At 36.7% G+C, this 16,954-nt stretch overlaps 2 protein-coding genes across 2 annotated transcripts; both read right to left on the bottom strand.

Annotated features, from left to right (window-relative positions):
- Nucleotides 1–1,187: 1,187 nt before the first annotated feature.
- On the bottom strand, nt 1,188–3,958 carry LOC137032957 (uncharacterized). The gene is made up of 5 exons (XM_067405004.1): nt 3,884–3,958; nt 3,354–3,740; nt 3,071–3,220; nt 2,056–2,096; nt 1,188–1,924 (listed from the first exon to the last, which is right to left on the bottom strand). Exons 1-5 carry the CDS (start codon nt 3,918–3,920, stop codon nt 1,811–1,813), a joined length of 729 nt encoding a protein of 242 aa, XP_067261105.1. The 5' UTR covers nt 3,921–3,958; the 3' UTR covers nt 1,188–1,810.
- An 8,249-nt stretch (nt 3,959–12,207) lies between these two features.
- LOC137033078 (uncharacterized) lies at nt 12,208–14,236 on the bottom strand. The gene is made up of 5 exons (XM_067405166.1): nt 14,209–14,236; nt 13,679–14,065; nt 13,235–13,387; nt 12,997–13,046; nt 12,208–12,900 (listed from the first exon to the last, which is right to left on the bottom strand). Exons 1-5 carry the CDS (start codon nt 14,210–14,212, stop codon nt 12,772–12,774), a joined length of 723 nt encoding a protein of 240 aa, XP_067261267.1. The 5' UTR covers nt 14,213–14,236; the 3' UTR covers nt 12,208–12,771.
- Between the last annotated feature and the right edge of the window lie 2,718 nt (nt 14,237–16,954).

Here is a 16,954-nt window from a genome sequence, read left to right as displayed (position 1 = left end):
GTTTTACTGCTCAAGGGCTTTGATACACTTTGTTTTCTTTTGTTTAGATCACTGGTCACTGGTTTAGTTATTAACAACCAGGTAGTTTAAAAATATAATATTTTTTGAAAATGTATAAAATGTTTTATTATCATCAGCATATCACAGTCAATAACAGATAAACTGACCATTTTAAAAACCAAACTGAAATGGCGTAACTGAGGTAAATTTGCTTGAGATATATCCTGAGGAAGTGTCAAAACCACCAGTCGTTCCATTCCATCCGCTCTATGCATGCAGCTCAAACACTGCACATAATAATGCATACACATAATCCTAAAGTTGTGGTTTTCTGTGTTTCTACCAGCTTTCATTGTCAAGAACTTACCTTACTTGTTTGAAATGATAATAATAATAACAATAATAATAATATGTGTGTCAGGTTTATGTTCTGCTGTGATTTTCTTATTTTGATTTTAACTTTGTTCTGTTTTCAGTGTTGATTTCCTGTCTTGCTTTGTTAAGCTGGGTCTGAAATTTCCCCCATACCCTTAAATGAATCCCCCATACCCTAAGATGAATCTTTTCATTACTACTGGAGCTGGCAAGTGTCAAATGATTCACAAACCAATCTTTGATTGGTTGATTAGTAAGATTTTGATTCCTATTTCATTATAATGGCAGGCTAATTTAGCAGACATTACAAACATTCCATGTCAGACAATATACATGGAATATACATCTGACAGATTTTGATAACTGAATGGCTCACATGATGAGTGACAGCAGTTTCACTAAGAATCAACTTATCACTTTAGATCAACAAGCCATGTGCATTTAGTTATTGTGCAAATTATACAACTGTACTTATTCTTTTGCACACGTGCCAAAACACATGCAATTTACTTAAATAATTAAGAAATTTAAATCCGATGTGAACAAAAAATGAATTGTTCAGACATCTAAACTTATTGTTTTGAGAGAAAAAAAGTCACAATTGACCAAATCGATTAAGAAAAACTGTAATAGAGACAAATTATTGACTGCACCTGAAAGGTTCAGAGTTTTAGCCACTATATGGAGACATTGAGTTTTGCTTTCCTTTTATAATTATTTCTTATTTAATTGACTGTTTTTAAATTAATCATTACGAAACTGTCTTTATTGTTCAATGCTGCACAGAAATATAAAATGGATTAATGCTATGAAATATGTTCAAAATATGAAGCTATAAAACATGAAATTGTAAATAAAAAAAGGAAATAATAAATTGTAAAATAGACTGTCACGACAACAGCAACAATCTCTTCACTCATTTTTATGTATTTTTTATTTTAGCTTTGAGAGTTTTTCTAATATAATATGGAATTTCTATGTATATGGAATAGATCACATTTTAATTCTACTGAAAAATAGTTGTGGTTCTGTCACTTTGTGTTTTTCTGTTGATAGAGTCCAGTGGAAACATTTGTGGTTGGTACTTATAGCTGCCCAGAAGAAGAGAGAAAAACAAAAAAAGAAAGAATGCGCTGTAGACAAACGTACACAGGAAACCCATTCGAACATCCTGTTGATAGTGTGAGAACAGAGAATGTAAAGTTTATTTTCTCATCCCTTCTATGACAAAGAAAGTAATTATGATTCTGGACTGAAAAGGAAAACAGATCTGCATTTAAGTTGTTGTCACTCACTTTAATGTTTAAAGTTTGTCGCATGTTTGTGCATGTGTACTAAGTGTGGAGAAAGTGTTCAAGCTGATGTTGCTGAGTACAAAAAGAGAGCAAAAGAAAGCAACAAGTTTTCAGTAAGTTGTTTAAACTGAGCAGGAGAATCACATCTTGGCATAGGGATGTTCAGATGTCAGGAGTCTATAAGAGACTTCAGTGTGGAGGCAGAGCTTTCCAGTTTTTCTCGTCTCACACTGATGTTTCTCTGTAGGATCCCCCTGAAATGAATATGGAATATGACATGCACATGAAACAAACTAAACTATTGTCTTTGGCATGGCAAAGCTTAAAAACAAGTAACAATATACAGTAGATACAATTTCCTTAAAACAAGTAAAAATCTAGATACCTTAATAACATTTGCGGTGAGTATCTCTGCAATCTCAGAATCTAAAGATCAAATGAAAATATGACAGTACAGTGAGAAAATAATGCTGAACATAGTAACTTTAATCATGTATGTGCTCTTAAATACATAAAAATGTTTGTACCATGTAAACACAACACAAATGCTACTGTATCATTCTAATAGAGTTTAGTCATTTTTTACTATATAAACAACATTAAATATGTGGGGAAAAAAAATCATTTCAGAATCAGCTTCTCAAAAAAGCTCACATTAAGGCGGCTACACAATAAAAATTTTGGTAACGCTTAATTTTACAATGTAATTGTTACATGTTACATGTTGTTACTATAGTAATAACAGTAAGTTATGCATAATTACATACAACTAAACCTAAACCAAACCCTAATCCTAACCCTATAGTATAAGTACATGTTATTAATTAATATTTCTCAGTACTTAAATGTATAACTAGATGGAAAAAATTGTATACAAATTTTATGTTAGCTTGATAAAGCCTAGCCAGAAAGTTTGGAGTAGTTTTAAGTTTAAAAGTGGCCTTAAAAGTGAAGGTTTTAAGGCCATGCTGTTTGCTATGGTGTTCTGGGTGGTTGCTAGGGTATTGCTAAGTGGTCACTAGGGTGTTTTAGACAGTTTCTAGGGTGTTGCTATGTGGTTGCTAGGGTACTCAGGTGGTTGCTATGCGGTGGCTGGGGTACTAAAGGTGGTTTCTAGGGTGTTATGTGGTTGCTAGGGTATTCTGGGTGGCTGCTAGAGTGTTGCTATGCGGTGGCTAGGGTACTCAAGGTTGTTGCTAGGATGTTGCTATGCGGTTGCTATTGTATTCTGGATGGTTGCTAGGGTACTCAAGGTGGTTGCTATGGTGTAGATAGATAGATAAATAGATTTCTAATTTACAATTTGTTTGCAGCTTTGATTGTTGACCATAGACATTAGGTTTTATATTGAGAAAATCATAATAAAAATTTGTCAAGGAAACGAATAGTGAACGAGATACCTTTAGTTTTTCTCTGACAGAGGCAGTACACACAGATGGAGGACAGGAGTGAGGAGAGAAGAACACACACCGGACACACACTGAACAGCAGCGTCCAGCAGAGAACACAGTCTGATACGATGTTCAGTCTAGAACATGAAGTTACTTCTTCTATATAAAATAAACATAAACATATACAAAAAAACCTATATCTTAAAACAATATCTTCACAGACAAAGGTAAAGTTCTCCAGAATTCCAAAAGCAAAAATGTAATAATAACTATAGCAGAAATGTTTTCTTACCTGCAAGAGAGAGACGAGTGGTTCGGTTTCCATAATAGTACACCTTAGATGAGAAGATGATGCCATTGTCATCTTTATTTACCTTATTCTCTACTTCTCCACAGTAATACAGTCCCAGATCAGAGACACTGATGTTAGTAATATGTAGATCATAAGAATTACTGGAGGGGTTGTAGTCAGAGCTGAAACGCTGAAATATCTCCTTGTTCCATTTCGTAAAATCTATTATGAGAGAGGGTTGATTTTCATGAGAGCAGTTTCTTATCCATACAATGAGGGAACCAAGAGTTGCAGAGCGATCACAGTAGAGAGTGATGTTGTCTCCTGGTCTGACTTTCATCTCCACTTCTGCTCCAGAGATTCTGTTCTGACTGAACAAAAAAACACCTGTAAAAGAGCAAAATAACTTAATAAAGCACTTAAATTTGAAATATGTATTACCATTCAAAAATATTCACAGTAATATTGACATTTAGGTTAGAAAAACTCTCAAAACAGTTTAAAACTTTCTCAAACCCATTTTTTCTTACACGTGAGCGCGACAGGAGCAAGTCTTGATCTCTCCATCTCTGTGAGTGACTGTGAATAACTGACACTGGTGAGGGTCTTACAGACGGCAGCTCTCATCTGATTGGTTCACGTCAACGGAAAATCTTTTCTAAAATGTCTCGCGTCACAGAGGGGTTGGTCAATAAATTAGGTTATCATGTGTACGTACAAAGAGTAAGAGCAGTATTAACCAATCACTTATGGACTTTTTGGCTCTGATTGATTTACAAAAATGAAATCATCAAACAGATATGAAGAGGAGGTCATACTTTTGTCTGATACATGAAAGATATGTTTAGTGTCAAATAATTTTGTTTCAGACATGCAGACAATCATCTTCACTTGAGAAATTTTGTGCTTTACATTTCAATTGGTCGAGTTTTTTTTAATCAAAGTTTAGCTGTAAAACTCATGATGTTCTCTGTTGTAGTGGGTACAAACCAGCAACGTGTAAACATGTCAAAACAGGAAACCACAACTCTTATATTCAGACTACCTTCACATTGTCAAACTCTCACTTCACATCTCTTACTTGATCACTGGTCAACAAGCACAAATGTTTCCATTAGACTATATGTGTGGTGTTGTGAGTTAGTTAGAGTTCACACATTTGCACAAAGGAAGTTTGCTCAGCTTGTCTGTACTGTGGTTATACTGACACTGACAGCTGTCCATTGAGCTGAAATTAGCTGCATTATATTCTAAAACAGAAACAGTAACACATGTGAAGATCAATACTTCATATGATAAATCAACACAATACACAAAAGTGTGTGATGCTTTTTTGTTTCGACATACCTTGACAAAGGCTTTTTGCTGAAATGTTGGATAATAAAGTATTTGCAAGTGAGTGTGGTCAGATCTCATTTATATAAATGTATCTCTCTTGACCTGCACCTTGGACAGTGTGTGTTTGTCTGTCTTTTTCGTAATGCTTTTTATAACAACCATTAGTGACATGAAATGAAAGTTGTGATCATCCTTCCTGTTTCCAAGTGAAATATCTTCTCAAACAAGGAAATGTAAGGCAGGATTTGATTTTGTCCATTAGGAATTGATTGGATGGTTGTTGTTTGCTATTGCTGTGATGTCATGTGAATGACAGTTAACACGTCATCAGATAAGAGAAGAGAGAGAGGGGAAATTATTTTCATTTAAGATTAATAAACAAAAAAAAACAATAATGTGTGTGTGTGTGTGTGTGTGTGTGTGTGTGTGTGTGTGTGTGTCCGTGAGTGTGTGTGTGTCTGTGTGTGTATCTGTGAGTGTGTGTGTCTGTGAGTGTGTCCATTGTGTCCTTGAGTGTGTATGTGTGTGCCTGTGTGCGCGTGTGTCCGTGCGTGTGTGTCCGTGAGTGTGCGTGTGGGAGTGAGTGTATGTGTGTGTGTCCGTGAGTGTGTGTGTATCTGTGAGTGTGTGTGTCTTGAAGTGTGTCCGTTGTGTCCTTGAGTGTGTGTGTGTGTGTGTGTGTGTGTGTGTGTGTGCGCGAGTGTGTGTGCGAGTGTGTGTGTGTGTGTGTGTGTATGTGTGTGTGTGTGTGTGTCCATGAGTGTGCATGTGTGAGTGAGTGTATGTGTATGTGTATGTGTCCGTGAGTGTGTGTCTTGAAGTGTGTCCGTTGTGTCCTTGAGTGTGTGTGTGTGTGCGCAAGTGTGTGTGCGCGCGTGTGTTTGTGTATGTGTGTGTGTGTGTGTGTGTGTGTGTAACTAAAAACAACATTGGGCGGGCCTGAAACTTCAGGGAAAACTTGCATGTCTTCCATCTGCTGATCACTCCGTTTCTCATTCATTCCTTAAGAATACAGCACTCAATGAGGACATAGTTATTTTCACAGTAAAAGCTAGTTCTTCCCACTAGATTTAACCTTTCCATCTGGTTTTCAACAACTCAGGTTCCTTATTGTTTGCATCACACCACAGAACAGATTATTGAAACACTGCCGCATATTTTGAACGGCTGCCATGCTTACAAGGGAATGTATATAGCACGTCACGACCGAATTGTGGATTTTATAACAAAAGAAATATCAAGTCAGTTCTCATCTTCAGTAAAAGTGTATAAACATTCTTGCGTAAAACCACACATGTTTCAGTGTTGTAATAGTAACTTTGAAACTTTTTCACATCTGTTGGCTAATACACCTGATGTCGTTGTGATTAATGAGGAGTCTAGAGAAGTGTTTGTTTTGGAGGTTGCTTGTACTTTTGACTCCAGTATGGAGGAAGCTTTTATAACTAAAGTACTTAAGTACCAACCACTTCTAAACATCATTTCAGAGGTAGGTTATCGGGCCCGATTACTTGTTCTTATATTTGGCAGCTTAGGACATACACACAGGCTGGTAGTCAAAGGGCTTCAACAGTTTGGGATGACCAAAAAAAGGGCTAAGCGATTAGCAAGGTACTGTGCTTTGTCTGCTATTATAGGCAGCCGCCATATTTGGCGAAGGCGTTGTTATTTATACCCATAAAAAAAATAAAAAAAAAAAAAATAAAAACTGAGCTATGCTTAATATTGTGACGATCTGCTGTATGCCACTGGTCCATGATTTTATTGTACATGTATTTGACTGCACCTATACTATTTATGTCCCTGTGGATTATTTCTTATAAGTGGATTTAAATAAATTGTTAAAATGTGTATGTGTGTGTGTGTGTGTGTGTGTGTGTGTGTGTGTGTGTGAGTGTGCATGTGTGTCTGTGTGTATGTGTATGTGTGTGTGTCCGTGTGTGTGTGTGTGTGTAGGTGTGTGTGTGTGTGTGTGTGTCCTTTAGGCTAGCTACTTTATCACAAAGTAAACTTACTCTATGAGCAGCTTCTTAATAAGTAAGCTATATTACTTTATATGGAAACAAAGCTCTCCAGGGTCCAGAGGCACAGACATTTGCACATTATTGAAAATGATATAAAAAGCTGAACATGTTTTGAATAAATGTGATGTTGTTAAATATGAAATAAATATGTGATGCGATCTGATCTGGGAAAACCCGTCGGATGTCGCGCTGGAACGTTTTCAGTAAAGTAAAAAAAAATAGGTCAATGTCATTTTTTTTTGTTTTTGTTTTTTTTGTCATGTTTGTCATGTTTTTTTTTTTTGTTTTGTTTTTTTTTTGTTTTTTTGTCATGTTTGTCATGTCATCTTATAACATCTTCAAATTCGCCTGTCAAGTGCAGAAAAATAGTGATTTATAGGCCTAAGCCCCGTTCACACCGCCAGCCACTTTTCCGCTGCATGTCTAGTCTCCTACTGTGAAATCGCTTGTGGGCGTTCCTAGTGCTGTCTCTGTGCCTCATACGTCCTGAAAAGTGAAGCTGCGGGCCCTAATATCATTGGTAGATAGAATGATATCTACAGAAAACGCATTCATAAATGATATATAAAACAGAAATAATTCTATTTGACTAGGAATTAGGTTTAAAATAATTAGCTGCTGTAGTGTTGTGACTGCAGAGCTCAGTGCAATAATCCTTAACTAGATTAACGATCGTTCTATAAACAAATTAAACTCACTCAAACTGTCGAAAAACACTAAAAAGTTCGAATTTGACAGATAATCAATTTTCTTGTCCCTAATAATAATCACAATGCAGGGGAAACTGTAATGAACTGCAGCAGTGCTAAACTGCTCACAGCATCATATAATTAACAACACAAACTATCAATGTATGAATCAAACTCACCAGACTGCCAAAAGTTTCTTTTCCACGTATCATTTTATTATATCAATGTATGTACAGTCAAATCATATAAAACAGTGAAATCGCTCAGGAACTATTCCTGTCTGTCTTGCCTGCACTCGAGACGGTGACGTGAGCTCCACGATTTCGGGGCACGTGAGGTTCCAAACATAATGCATGAAGCGGTATTCAAGGTAGTGTGGGTTTAGTGTGCACTAAGGGCACTGCACTTGGGCATTTTTTTAGACATGGGACAGTCTTGCGCACTTACTCCCTGTCACGTGCGCGAGCTCTCAAGTGGACAAGACCGCAAGTGTGGGTATTTGGACAAGGTATTTGAAGGACGCGCCGACGCGACTGCGCGCGAGATGCGAGCGAGCGCGGAAAGAGAAGTAGGCTATACCCGGGGCTTTAGGCTTCTGTTTCTTTAAGAGCGGCACGCATGATTTTATCTCAACGGATTACTTTCACTTTAGATAACCAACTGTTTATTTAAACTTTGTGTGTATTTGACAGTATTAGTGCAGATGCAAAAGATAAAGTCCACTAATCGGAAGCTGTTGGTGTGCACGCGTGCTTCTGGTTAAGAGAACAGCACGCGAATGAAATGTTTAACCGGCAATGCTTTAAAGCACGTACAAATAATTAACTTTTGTGATTGGAAATAAGTGCAGTGTAACATGTGATGCAAATGTACGTCAAGTTTTACAGTATTGAGACGGATGCGCGAATGCAAATTTCCCGCCAGTCCTGTATAAACTACGGCACGCAACGTTTTTTGGGGGGAGGTGTTGAAAGACATAAATTAAAAATTATTATTATTATTATTATTGAATATGATGTCTACTTCATAAAATGTATGACATTATGGAAATATATGGTTCAGATCACTCAAATAAGGCGCCCTTAAATGGTCAGTAATGGAGCTTGGGTGTCAAAAGGTTTGGTACTGCGCCCAAACAAAATCTTACTGAACTCATTTTTATATCAACCTAAAACTTGGAATGTTGCCATTTTTGGCTTTGATTTTACAGAAGTTTAAGAGTAAAACATGTTTTGTAATATATTATTATAAAATATAAACAATTACATTTTTACATTTTTATAAACTTCTATAACTTTTTTTTATCTCACTTTCATAATTTATTTCAGTTTTACAATAATCTGACTAGTGTCTTCTTTAATGCAAGGCCAACCTTAGGTCTAGATTCCAAAGCATTCTTGAATTACAACCATTTATGTTTGGATAGTGCATTTTCATGTCTATGTGAAAAAGGGGGTGACAGTTATTTAAACCTGTTTTTCTCAGAATTCCGTTCCTGATAATCAGAGAGATCAGCCAACTTCAGATAACCATAACTTTTGTTACAGAAAAGCTATTAAAACAGATCTTAAAGTAAAAACAGATTTGGAAAGGGCTCAAATTCAGCTTTCAGATGGTATTATAACCTGTGATATGTAAAATTTCACCATGTGATGGGTTTTCCCAGATCACATCACATATTGTTAAAGGAGCTAAATGCACATGTGCTTTTCCTCATACTTAAACAGAAAGTAGAACCACATATACTTCATCTGTTGTTCAGTACGTTCAGCAGTGGAAGCTGTCCAATGTGCTGAATTTATACTGGTCCTGCATAGGTCACTAGATGGAGTGAAACTGCTGCTCAAGTTAAAACGCTGCTTCTATTTTGACAGCAGCCCTTTCAACCCCTACAGCACTGGATGTATAATATCACTGTCCTCTACACTCCTTCTTTTTCAGACTTTTGAGTGTTTTTCCATGTCCAAGACTGAAGTAGAGATTCCCAGATCAGGTCAGTTGAACTTTTCTGTGTTTTTTAATGACATTTGGTTTACGAGGACACAGGATATATATATATATATAATAAAATGTACAATTAAAAAAAATATATAAAATCATCTGTTCCTCGACTGACCGACATTGACATTGTCTATGTTTGACTGCTCTGTTTTTAAGCTGGAAGAATGTCTGCTATCTACTCACGTGGAAACAGAAGTTAATGCCGCAAGGAAAAAAAACTTCACACCAAATCCAAAATAAGGTCATGCTATTTTATTGCTGTTGTTTTTGGGTTTGCGTGTGTGTTTCTTGTGTCAAACTGAAGATGATGTTCATTTCCCTCAGAGTCCATTGTTGCCCACAACAAATGCCACATACAACTCATTTGTGTACATATTGTAACGAAGGCAGGACTCAGATAGGGATCCAAATGCAAGCTTTTATTAAAAGGTGCGTGGTCGTACAGGCAGGGTCAAACAGGCACAAACAGGAACAGCAAGGGCTAGGCAGAATCGTGGTCAGGATACAGGCAGTAGATCAGGGCAGGCAGAAAACGTTCACAAAACCAGGAATCAATAAACAATCCAGAGGGCAGGCAGCGAAGAATTATAAACAGGAAATCCAGACAGGAACAGGAACCGGAACAAATAGGCAGGATATACAAAGGGAAAACGCTAGGAAATGCCACACTGGGTAAACAAGACCTGGCCCTGAGCTGGTGTGTGTGTGAGTCTTATATAGTCCAGGTAGTAGGCTAAGCAGTATGTGTCAATAGATGATTGGTGGAGTGAGTGCATGTGACTGGCAGGGAGGATTATGGGAAATAGAGTCCAGGAACTGACAGGAACAGACGGTGATCGTAACACATATGTTTTAAAACGCACTGCTACATTTTTAGTTGGAGTTGCCTGTGGCCCATTTTGCAAAAGTTTTACATTGTGACCCTCTGAAGGCATCCCATCTTCCAGACTCAAAGATCTAGGATGAAATTGCATACTTCCCTATAAAGTAGGTGAAAAACAGTATGTGACAAAAGAAATGTGTCCGAATACACAGTACTCATAAAAGAGTAGGTACCCAGATGGCCTACTGCTTCCGGCGAGATTCTGAAGTGCACATATGATAGACACTTTACTATCCCATGAGGCCACGGGACAGAAATGGCAGTGTGAATTTGTGAATGGCAGTGAAGTGACCCAACAGGTGGATCTTTAATGTCATATATTTTATGCAGTGTTATTTTATTATTGATATACTATTATGGTTTGAAGGAGATTTTGTGCGGATGAGATACTTTAGTTATAGAATAAATAAATGATTGAATGGACTTGAAATGAAAATTCTGTCATTAATGACTCACCCTCATGCCGTTCCACATCCATAAGACCGTCGCTAATCTTCGGAACACAAATTAAGATATTTTAGTTGAAATCCGATGGCTCCGTGAGGCCTGCAATGAGATTTCCTCTCTCAAGATCCATAAAGGTACTAAAAACATATTTAAATCAGTTCATGTGAGTACAGTGGTTCAATATGACGAGACGAGAATATTTTTGGAGTGCCAAAATAAAACAAAATAATGACTTATTAAGTGATGGCCGATTTCAAAACACTGCTTCAGGAAGCATCGAAGCATAAATGAATCAGTGTATGAAGCCACTGTACTCACATGAACTGATTTAAACATGTTTTTAGTACCTTTATGGATCTTGAGAGAGGAAATGCCATTGATCTCTATGCAGTTTTGGGTGAACTAACCCTTTAATGGTCTAAATGTCTCTTTATCACCCACACCTTATTTGCCCTTTTAATTCAACTACAAACAGATTTACTGCAATAACCCTCTAAAAACTCTATAATCCAGTTTTCTCTGTCAGACTTGCATTTCTGCAAAGTGTGGAATGGATTTTTTGTTGGACTCGACAGTAAAACACTGTTGTAGAAACTCCATGAGCGCCACCTACTGGTCAATCCCATTACTTTTTGGCATTTCTTTTTATAGGGCCTGAAATGCATACATACATAAACAATAAACAACAACAATAACAATAATAATAAATTAATATGTTCCTCCCACATATATTAAAGATAAGTGGCAAACTAACATATCTTTAATGATTTGCCAAGCACAATTAGGGACAGCTGAATGACACCATGAATTGATATGACTTACTTATTTGCTATATGACCTTCACATAAAAATGTGCTTTAAAATATAAGTCAATGAATGTGGATGTAACAAGCATTTAAAATGTTTTAGACATTTTAGGAAAAGCAAATCCACACTGCCCCCCTCAGGCCACTAATAAAACTAAACACACTGACGGCTCTGACCACCATGAGTCTCTTTCAGAAATAACAGATCATGGACAAGTAAAAATATACATATAAACATCACTATCTATTATATACAGTGACAAAAATGTACATATAAGAGAAACATTCTTTTTGACACATTATTATTAATTGGCATAGCACTGATATCTTTAGTCTCATTTGAACATCATTTGAGTGGTCATGTACTGAAACAAGCTCTTTGTGCTTCATTCTGAGAGATGCAGTAAATGTGATTCTTCCTCATCCATCAGAGAGTCTAAAGAACGACTGCCGCTGTAAATCAAGCTTTTGCTGCATGATGTACACAAACCAATTTCACCACAAACTCACCACATAAGCATTTATACACACCAACCTCTTCTGTCTCATGTTCACACAAGCACTAAACTGAATAGAAACATTTGTGGTTAAGATTATCTCTTTAACTGGAAACAAAGCAAGACCCTTCCTCAAGAAAAGACACAGACAGTGTGCTTCAGTAAAACTCTGAAGAAGCTTTGAAAATTTGTTTTGATTTCAATTAAATTTTAACTGTTAGAAATTAGAAAAAAAAAGGCAGACATAACATGCACCAGTAAATGCAGCAGGAAATCCACTTCTACATCCTGTTATTCGGGTCATCAGTGTGTTCACAAAGACTGTACTAAAACAACAAATAGAGGAATACAACACTGTACTGCAGGTAGGTACATTTTTATTTGTATTAAAACACTTTTGCTTCAGCTTAGTTGGGATTCGGTAAGTTTAGCAGATAAATTATAATTATAGATGTGATTACAGATATGAATTATAGCTGTATTTACATGCAGGTATTTTTACAATGTAAAAACATGTCTACACAATAAGGACATTGTATCATATTAATAATTTAAATGTTAGTACATAGGCTAGTAGTTAAAGACACTTAATATAAAGTAAAGTATCTTGTAACAGTATCCAAGTATGGAATTACATATCTTTTACACTGAGATGCAACAAAAATACCTTGTATCATTATGACCTTTATCATATTTGAAAAGTTTCAGAAAGCACCTCAATTCTATTTTAGTTCTATTGCGTGTCTGTTCTGACCTGAGCATATGTACTGAAGTCTGAACACTGCGCTCGCTTTGTCTTGCGTTGTTTTTGTCTCCTGGTTTTCACATCTAAAGATGCATAACACACCTCTTCATCTTCACCCTGGAATAAAAGAAAATTCATGAATTAATAAAGTTGCTTTCTGAAACGTATTACATTTATATGTATTTAATGAATGTGTGTTTGCATTGTTCATACCTCAATGGTATTTCTACCTCTTGAATGGTCTTTTTGATCTGTCGCAGCATCTACAATGGATTGTTTAAATTAGAACATCACTGGTTTAGTTTATGCAATTACATTTGAATTTCTACTTTACTATCAATTTTTGTTTGCAGGCTTTTCTTTAAGTACTCTAATTAACAAAGCTGTTTATCTGCATATTAAAGTAAAACTGTGGTAGTGCGAAAGAAGAGTGTCAATAAGTGAATGATACCTGTAGTTTTCCTCTGACAGAGGCAGAACAGACAGATGGAGGAGAGGAGAACACACACCGGACACACACTGAACAGCAGCGTCCAGCAGAGAACACAGTCTGATACACGAGGAGTGGAGGTGATGTTCAGTCCAGAACATGAAGTTACTTCCTCTATATAAAATAAACATAAACATATCAATGAATGTTGATTTTATTATTATTATGCTCATATTTCTTCTTCATTGAAATAAAATCCTAAAGCATAAAGTAATGAGTTGTGGCAGGTTCAGAACAAGAAGCTCAATATAAAATAAACAGATGTATCAATGAATTTTAGTTATATATATATATATATATATATATATATATATATATATATATATATATATATATATATATATATATATATATTATATATATACATTACACAAGCAAGAATAAATAGCAGAAATGTCTAGTTACCTGCAAAAGAGAGACGAGTTGTTCGGTTTCCATTATAGTAAACTTTAGATGAGGAGATGATGCCATTTTCATCTTTAATTACCTTATTCTCTACTTCGGCACAGTAATACAGTCCCAGATCAGAGACACTGATGTTAGTAATATGTAGATCATAAGAATTACTGGAGCGGTTGTAGTCAGAGCTGAAACGCTGAAGTGTCTTCTGGAACCATTTTGTAAAATCTATTATGAGAGAGGGTTGATTTTCATGAGAGCAGTTTCTTATCCATGCAAAGCGGAAACCAAGAGTTGCAGAGCGATCACAGTAGAGAGTGATGTTGTCTCCTGGTCTGACTTTCATCTCCACTTCTGCTCCAGAGATTCTGTTCTGACTGAACAACAAAACACCTGTAAAAGAGCAAAATAACTTAATAAAGCACTTAAACTTGAAATATGTATTAACATATAAAAATATTCACAGTACTATTGACATATACATTTGAAAAACCCTCACAGCAGCTGAAAACTTTCTCAAAACCATCTTTTCTTACACATGAGCACGACGAGAGCAAGTCTTGACCTCTCCATCTCTGTGAGTGACTGTGAATAACTGACACTGGTGAGGGTCTTACAGACAGCAGCTCTCATCTGATTGGTTCACGTCAATGGAAAATCTTTTCTAAAATGTCTCACGTCACAGAGGGGTTGGTCAATAAATTAGGTTATCATGTGTATGTACAAAGAGTAAGAGCAGTATTAGCCAATCACTTATGGATTTTTTGGCTCTAATTGGTTCACAAAAATGGAAATCATCAAACAGATATGAAGAGGAGGTAATACTTTTGTTTGTCTGATACATGATAGATATATTTAGCATCAAATAATTTTGTTCCAGACATGCAGATAATAATCTTCACTTGAGAAATGATGTGCTTTACATTTCAATTTTCATTTACATTTATTTTTTTATTGAAGTTCAGTTGCATGTAAAACTCATGATGTTCTCTGTTGTAGTGGGTACAAACCAGCAACGTGTAAACATGTCAAAACAGGAAACCACAACTCTTATATTCAGACTACTTAATGCTTACACCTTCACATTTGCTGCAGTGACATGTTGTCAAACTCTCACTTCACATCTCTTACTTGATCACTGGTCAACAAGCACAAATGTTTCCATTAGACTATGTGTGGTTTTGTGTGTTGGTTAGAGTTCACACATTTGCATGAAGGAAGTTTGCTCAGCTTGTCTATACTGTGGTTATACTGACACTGACGGCTGTCCATTGAGCTGAAATTAGCTGCATTATATTCTAAAATGTGTGTGCGTGCGTGTGTGCTTGTTTTTGTGACATATTAGGACACAAATGTGTATAATGACATGGGTATGACATGGGTATTACACGGAGAGGGTGACTTATGAGGACATTACCCCATGTCCTTATTTTTCAAAAGGCTTATAAATCATACAGAATGAGTTTTTTTTTTTTGAGAAAGTAAAAATGTGCACAGTTTCCTGTGATGGTTAGGTTTAGGGTTAGGGGTAGTGTAGGGGGATAGAAAATACGGTTTGTAGTGTATAAAAACCATTACGCCTATGGAATGTCCCCACAATTCACAAAAACAAACATTTCTGCAACACGTTTTTTTGGTCCCTCTACTCTACTGGAATCAGAGCATGGTTCACAAGAGGAGACATACATTCAAGTACACACACACACAACTTGCTAACTATAAAGGAGAGAGCAATATTAGTTAGACAAACCAGTCCCTATGGGTCAAATAGGCATGGCAGTAAGAAAACAACAGGGATTTTTTTCATTAAAAGGGGAGTGAAGTATCATGCATATGCCCTGTTCCTTTTACAAAAGTAATTTCCAAAGTATTTAAGCCCTGACAAGTTTTCCATTTTTTTAGCAAACCTCACAAAAATTTACTCTATGAGCAGCTTCTTAATAAATATATTACTTATTAGGCATGGAAATAAAACTTTGTCCAGAGGCACACATATACTGTATTTTGATATAAATTATTGAAAATGCTTTAAAAAGCTGAACATGTTTTGAATAAATTTGATGTAAGTTGTTAAAGTTGTTATTTTAGCCCTCTGGTCTGAATGCAGACACGCCTCTTCAAACAAAGGTTTTATAATGATTGTATAGTGGTTGTAGTGGAAAGTATACTTAATTTTTTACGCTAACACAAGGGTCAGCATACACTGTGTGTGACGTAAGTTTCGTTATTGGAAGAGTACATTTGTACTGTACGCTGCAAGCACTTTTTCACACAAGGCCATGTGTGTTTGGATTTTGTTTTCCCTTCATAATAAAAACCTTCATTTAAAAACTGCCTGTTGTGTTTACTTGTGTTATCTTTGATTCATATTTAAATTTGTTTGATGAAACTTTAAAGTGTGACAAACATGCAAAAAAATAAAACATCTTTTGATGATCTGAAATATTAAAGTGTGACAAACATGTGGAAGCTGTGGGAGCTGTCCGATGTGCTGAATTTATACTGGTCCTCCATACATTTAAAGGTGAATAATTAAAAGGGTTTAAAAGGTCGTCCTGAAATGACCACAGAGGTTGTTCCTGAACTGCCTGTCTGCCTCGACAAGACTGCAGAGGTCATTTATGGAACTGCCTGTATGCCCCGAAATGACCACAGAGGCTGATCTGGAACACCTTGCCAATCCTGTTATGACCATGGAGGACACACTTGAGCTTCCTGCTTGTTCTAACACAGCCCCTGAAGGCAATCCGAACCTCTCTTTGCTCTGTGTTTCAGTTTCGTCTGATCAGTTGTGGTGGTCATCAGCTCTGCCTGCTCCACCTTGGTGGTCCTCAGCTACGCCTTGGTGGGCTTTAGCCCCACATGCATTTATTAGCAATGCCTTGATGGTCTTCAGCCCCCCCTGCTCCCCTGTGGTGGTCACGCTGTTGTGGTGGTCATCTGCTCTGCCGTGGGGGTCTTCAGTCCTGTCAACTCAGTTGTGGTGGTCTTCTGCTCCATCATGGGCATCTTCAAGCTCGTCCTCTTGGCTGTGGTGGTCTTCTGCTCTGCCGTGGGGGTCTTCAGTCCCATTTGATCTGCTGTGGTGATCTTCTGCCCTACCTATCTGTCCCATCCCACTCTGGATGGCGAGAACTCTGAGATTTAAAAGAGTTAAAGATGGCTCAGAGATGGCTTTTTTCTTACTCAACAGGTAAGATATTTATTGAAACAATAGATAGCCATGTAACTCTAACAGAGCTCATTGTAAATCATTGTTAAGGGTGATGTCTTTATGGATTG

The sequence above is a fragment of the Chanodichthys erythropterus genome, chromosome 12, assembly GCF_024489055.1.
Source record: "Chanodichthys erythropterus isolate Z2021 chromosome 12, ASM2448905v1, whole genome shotgun sequence".
Lineage (NCBI taxonomy): Eukaryota > Metazoa > Chordata > Actinopteri > Cypriniformes > Xenocyprididae > Chanodichthys > Chanodichthys erythropterus.
This window is presented reverse-complemented; position numbering and strand designations above follow the sequence as displayed.

Bases quoted from the DNA above. Each gene is read 5' to 3' on its own strand.
- LOC137032957 (XM_067405004.1), bottom strand. From the start codon at position 3,920: ATGGAGAGATCAAGACTTGCTCCTGTCGCGCTCACGT. The intron at 3,741-3,883 runs GTAAGAAAAAAT...GCTCTTTTACAG, and splicing joins TGCTCCTGTCGCGCTCACGT to GTGTTTTTTTGTTCAGTCAG. The intron at 2,097-3,070 runs GTATCTCGTTCA...TTTGATCTTTAG, and splicing joins CTGTCAGAGAAAAACTAAAG to ATTCTGAGATTGCAGAGATA.
- LOC137033078 (XM_067405166.1), bottom strand. The intron at 13,388-13,678 runs GTAACTAGACAT...TATTTTATATAG, and splicing joins AACTCGTCTCTCTTTTGCAG to AGGAAGTAACTTCATGTTCT. The intron at 13,047-13,234 runs GTATCATTCACT...AATCCATTGTAG, and splicing joins CTGTCAGAGGAAAACTACAG to ATGCTGCGACAGATCAAAAA.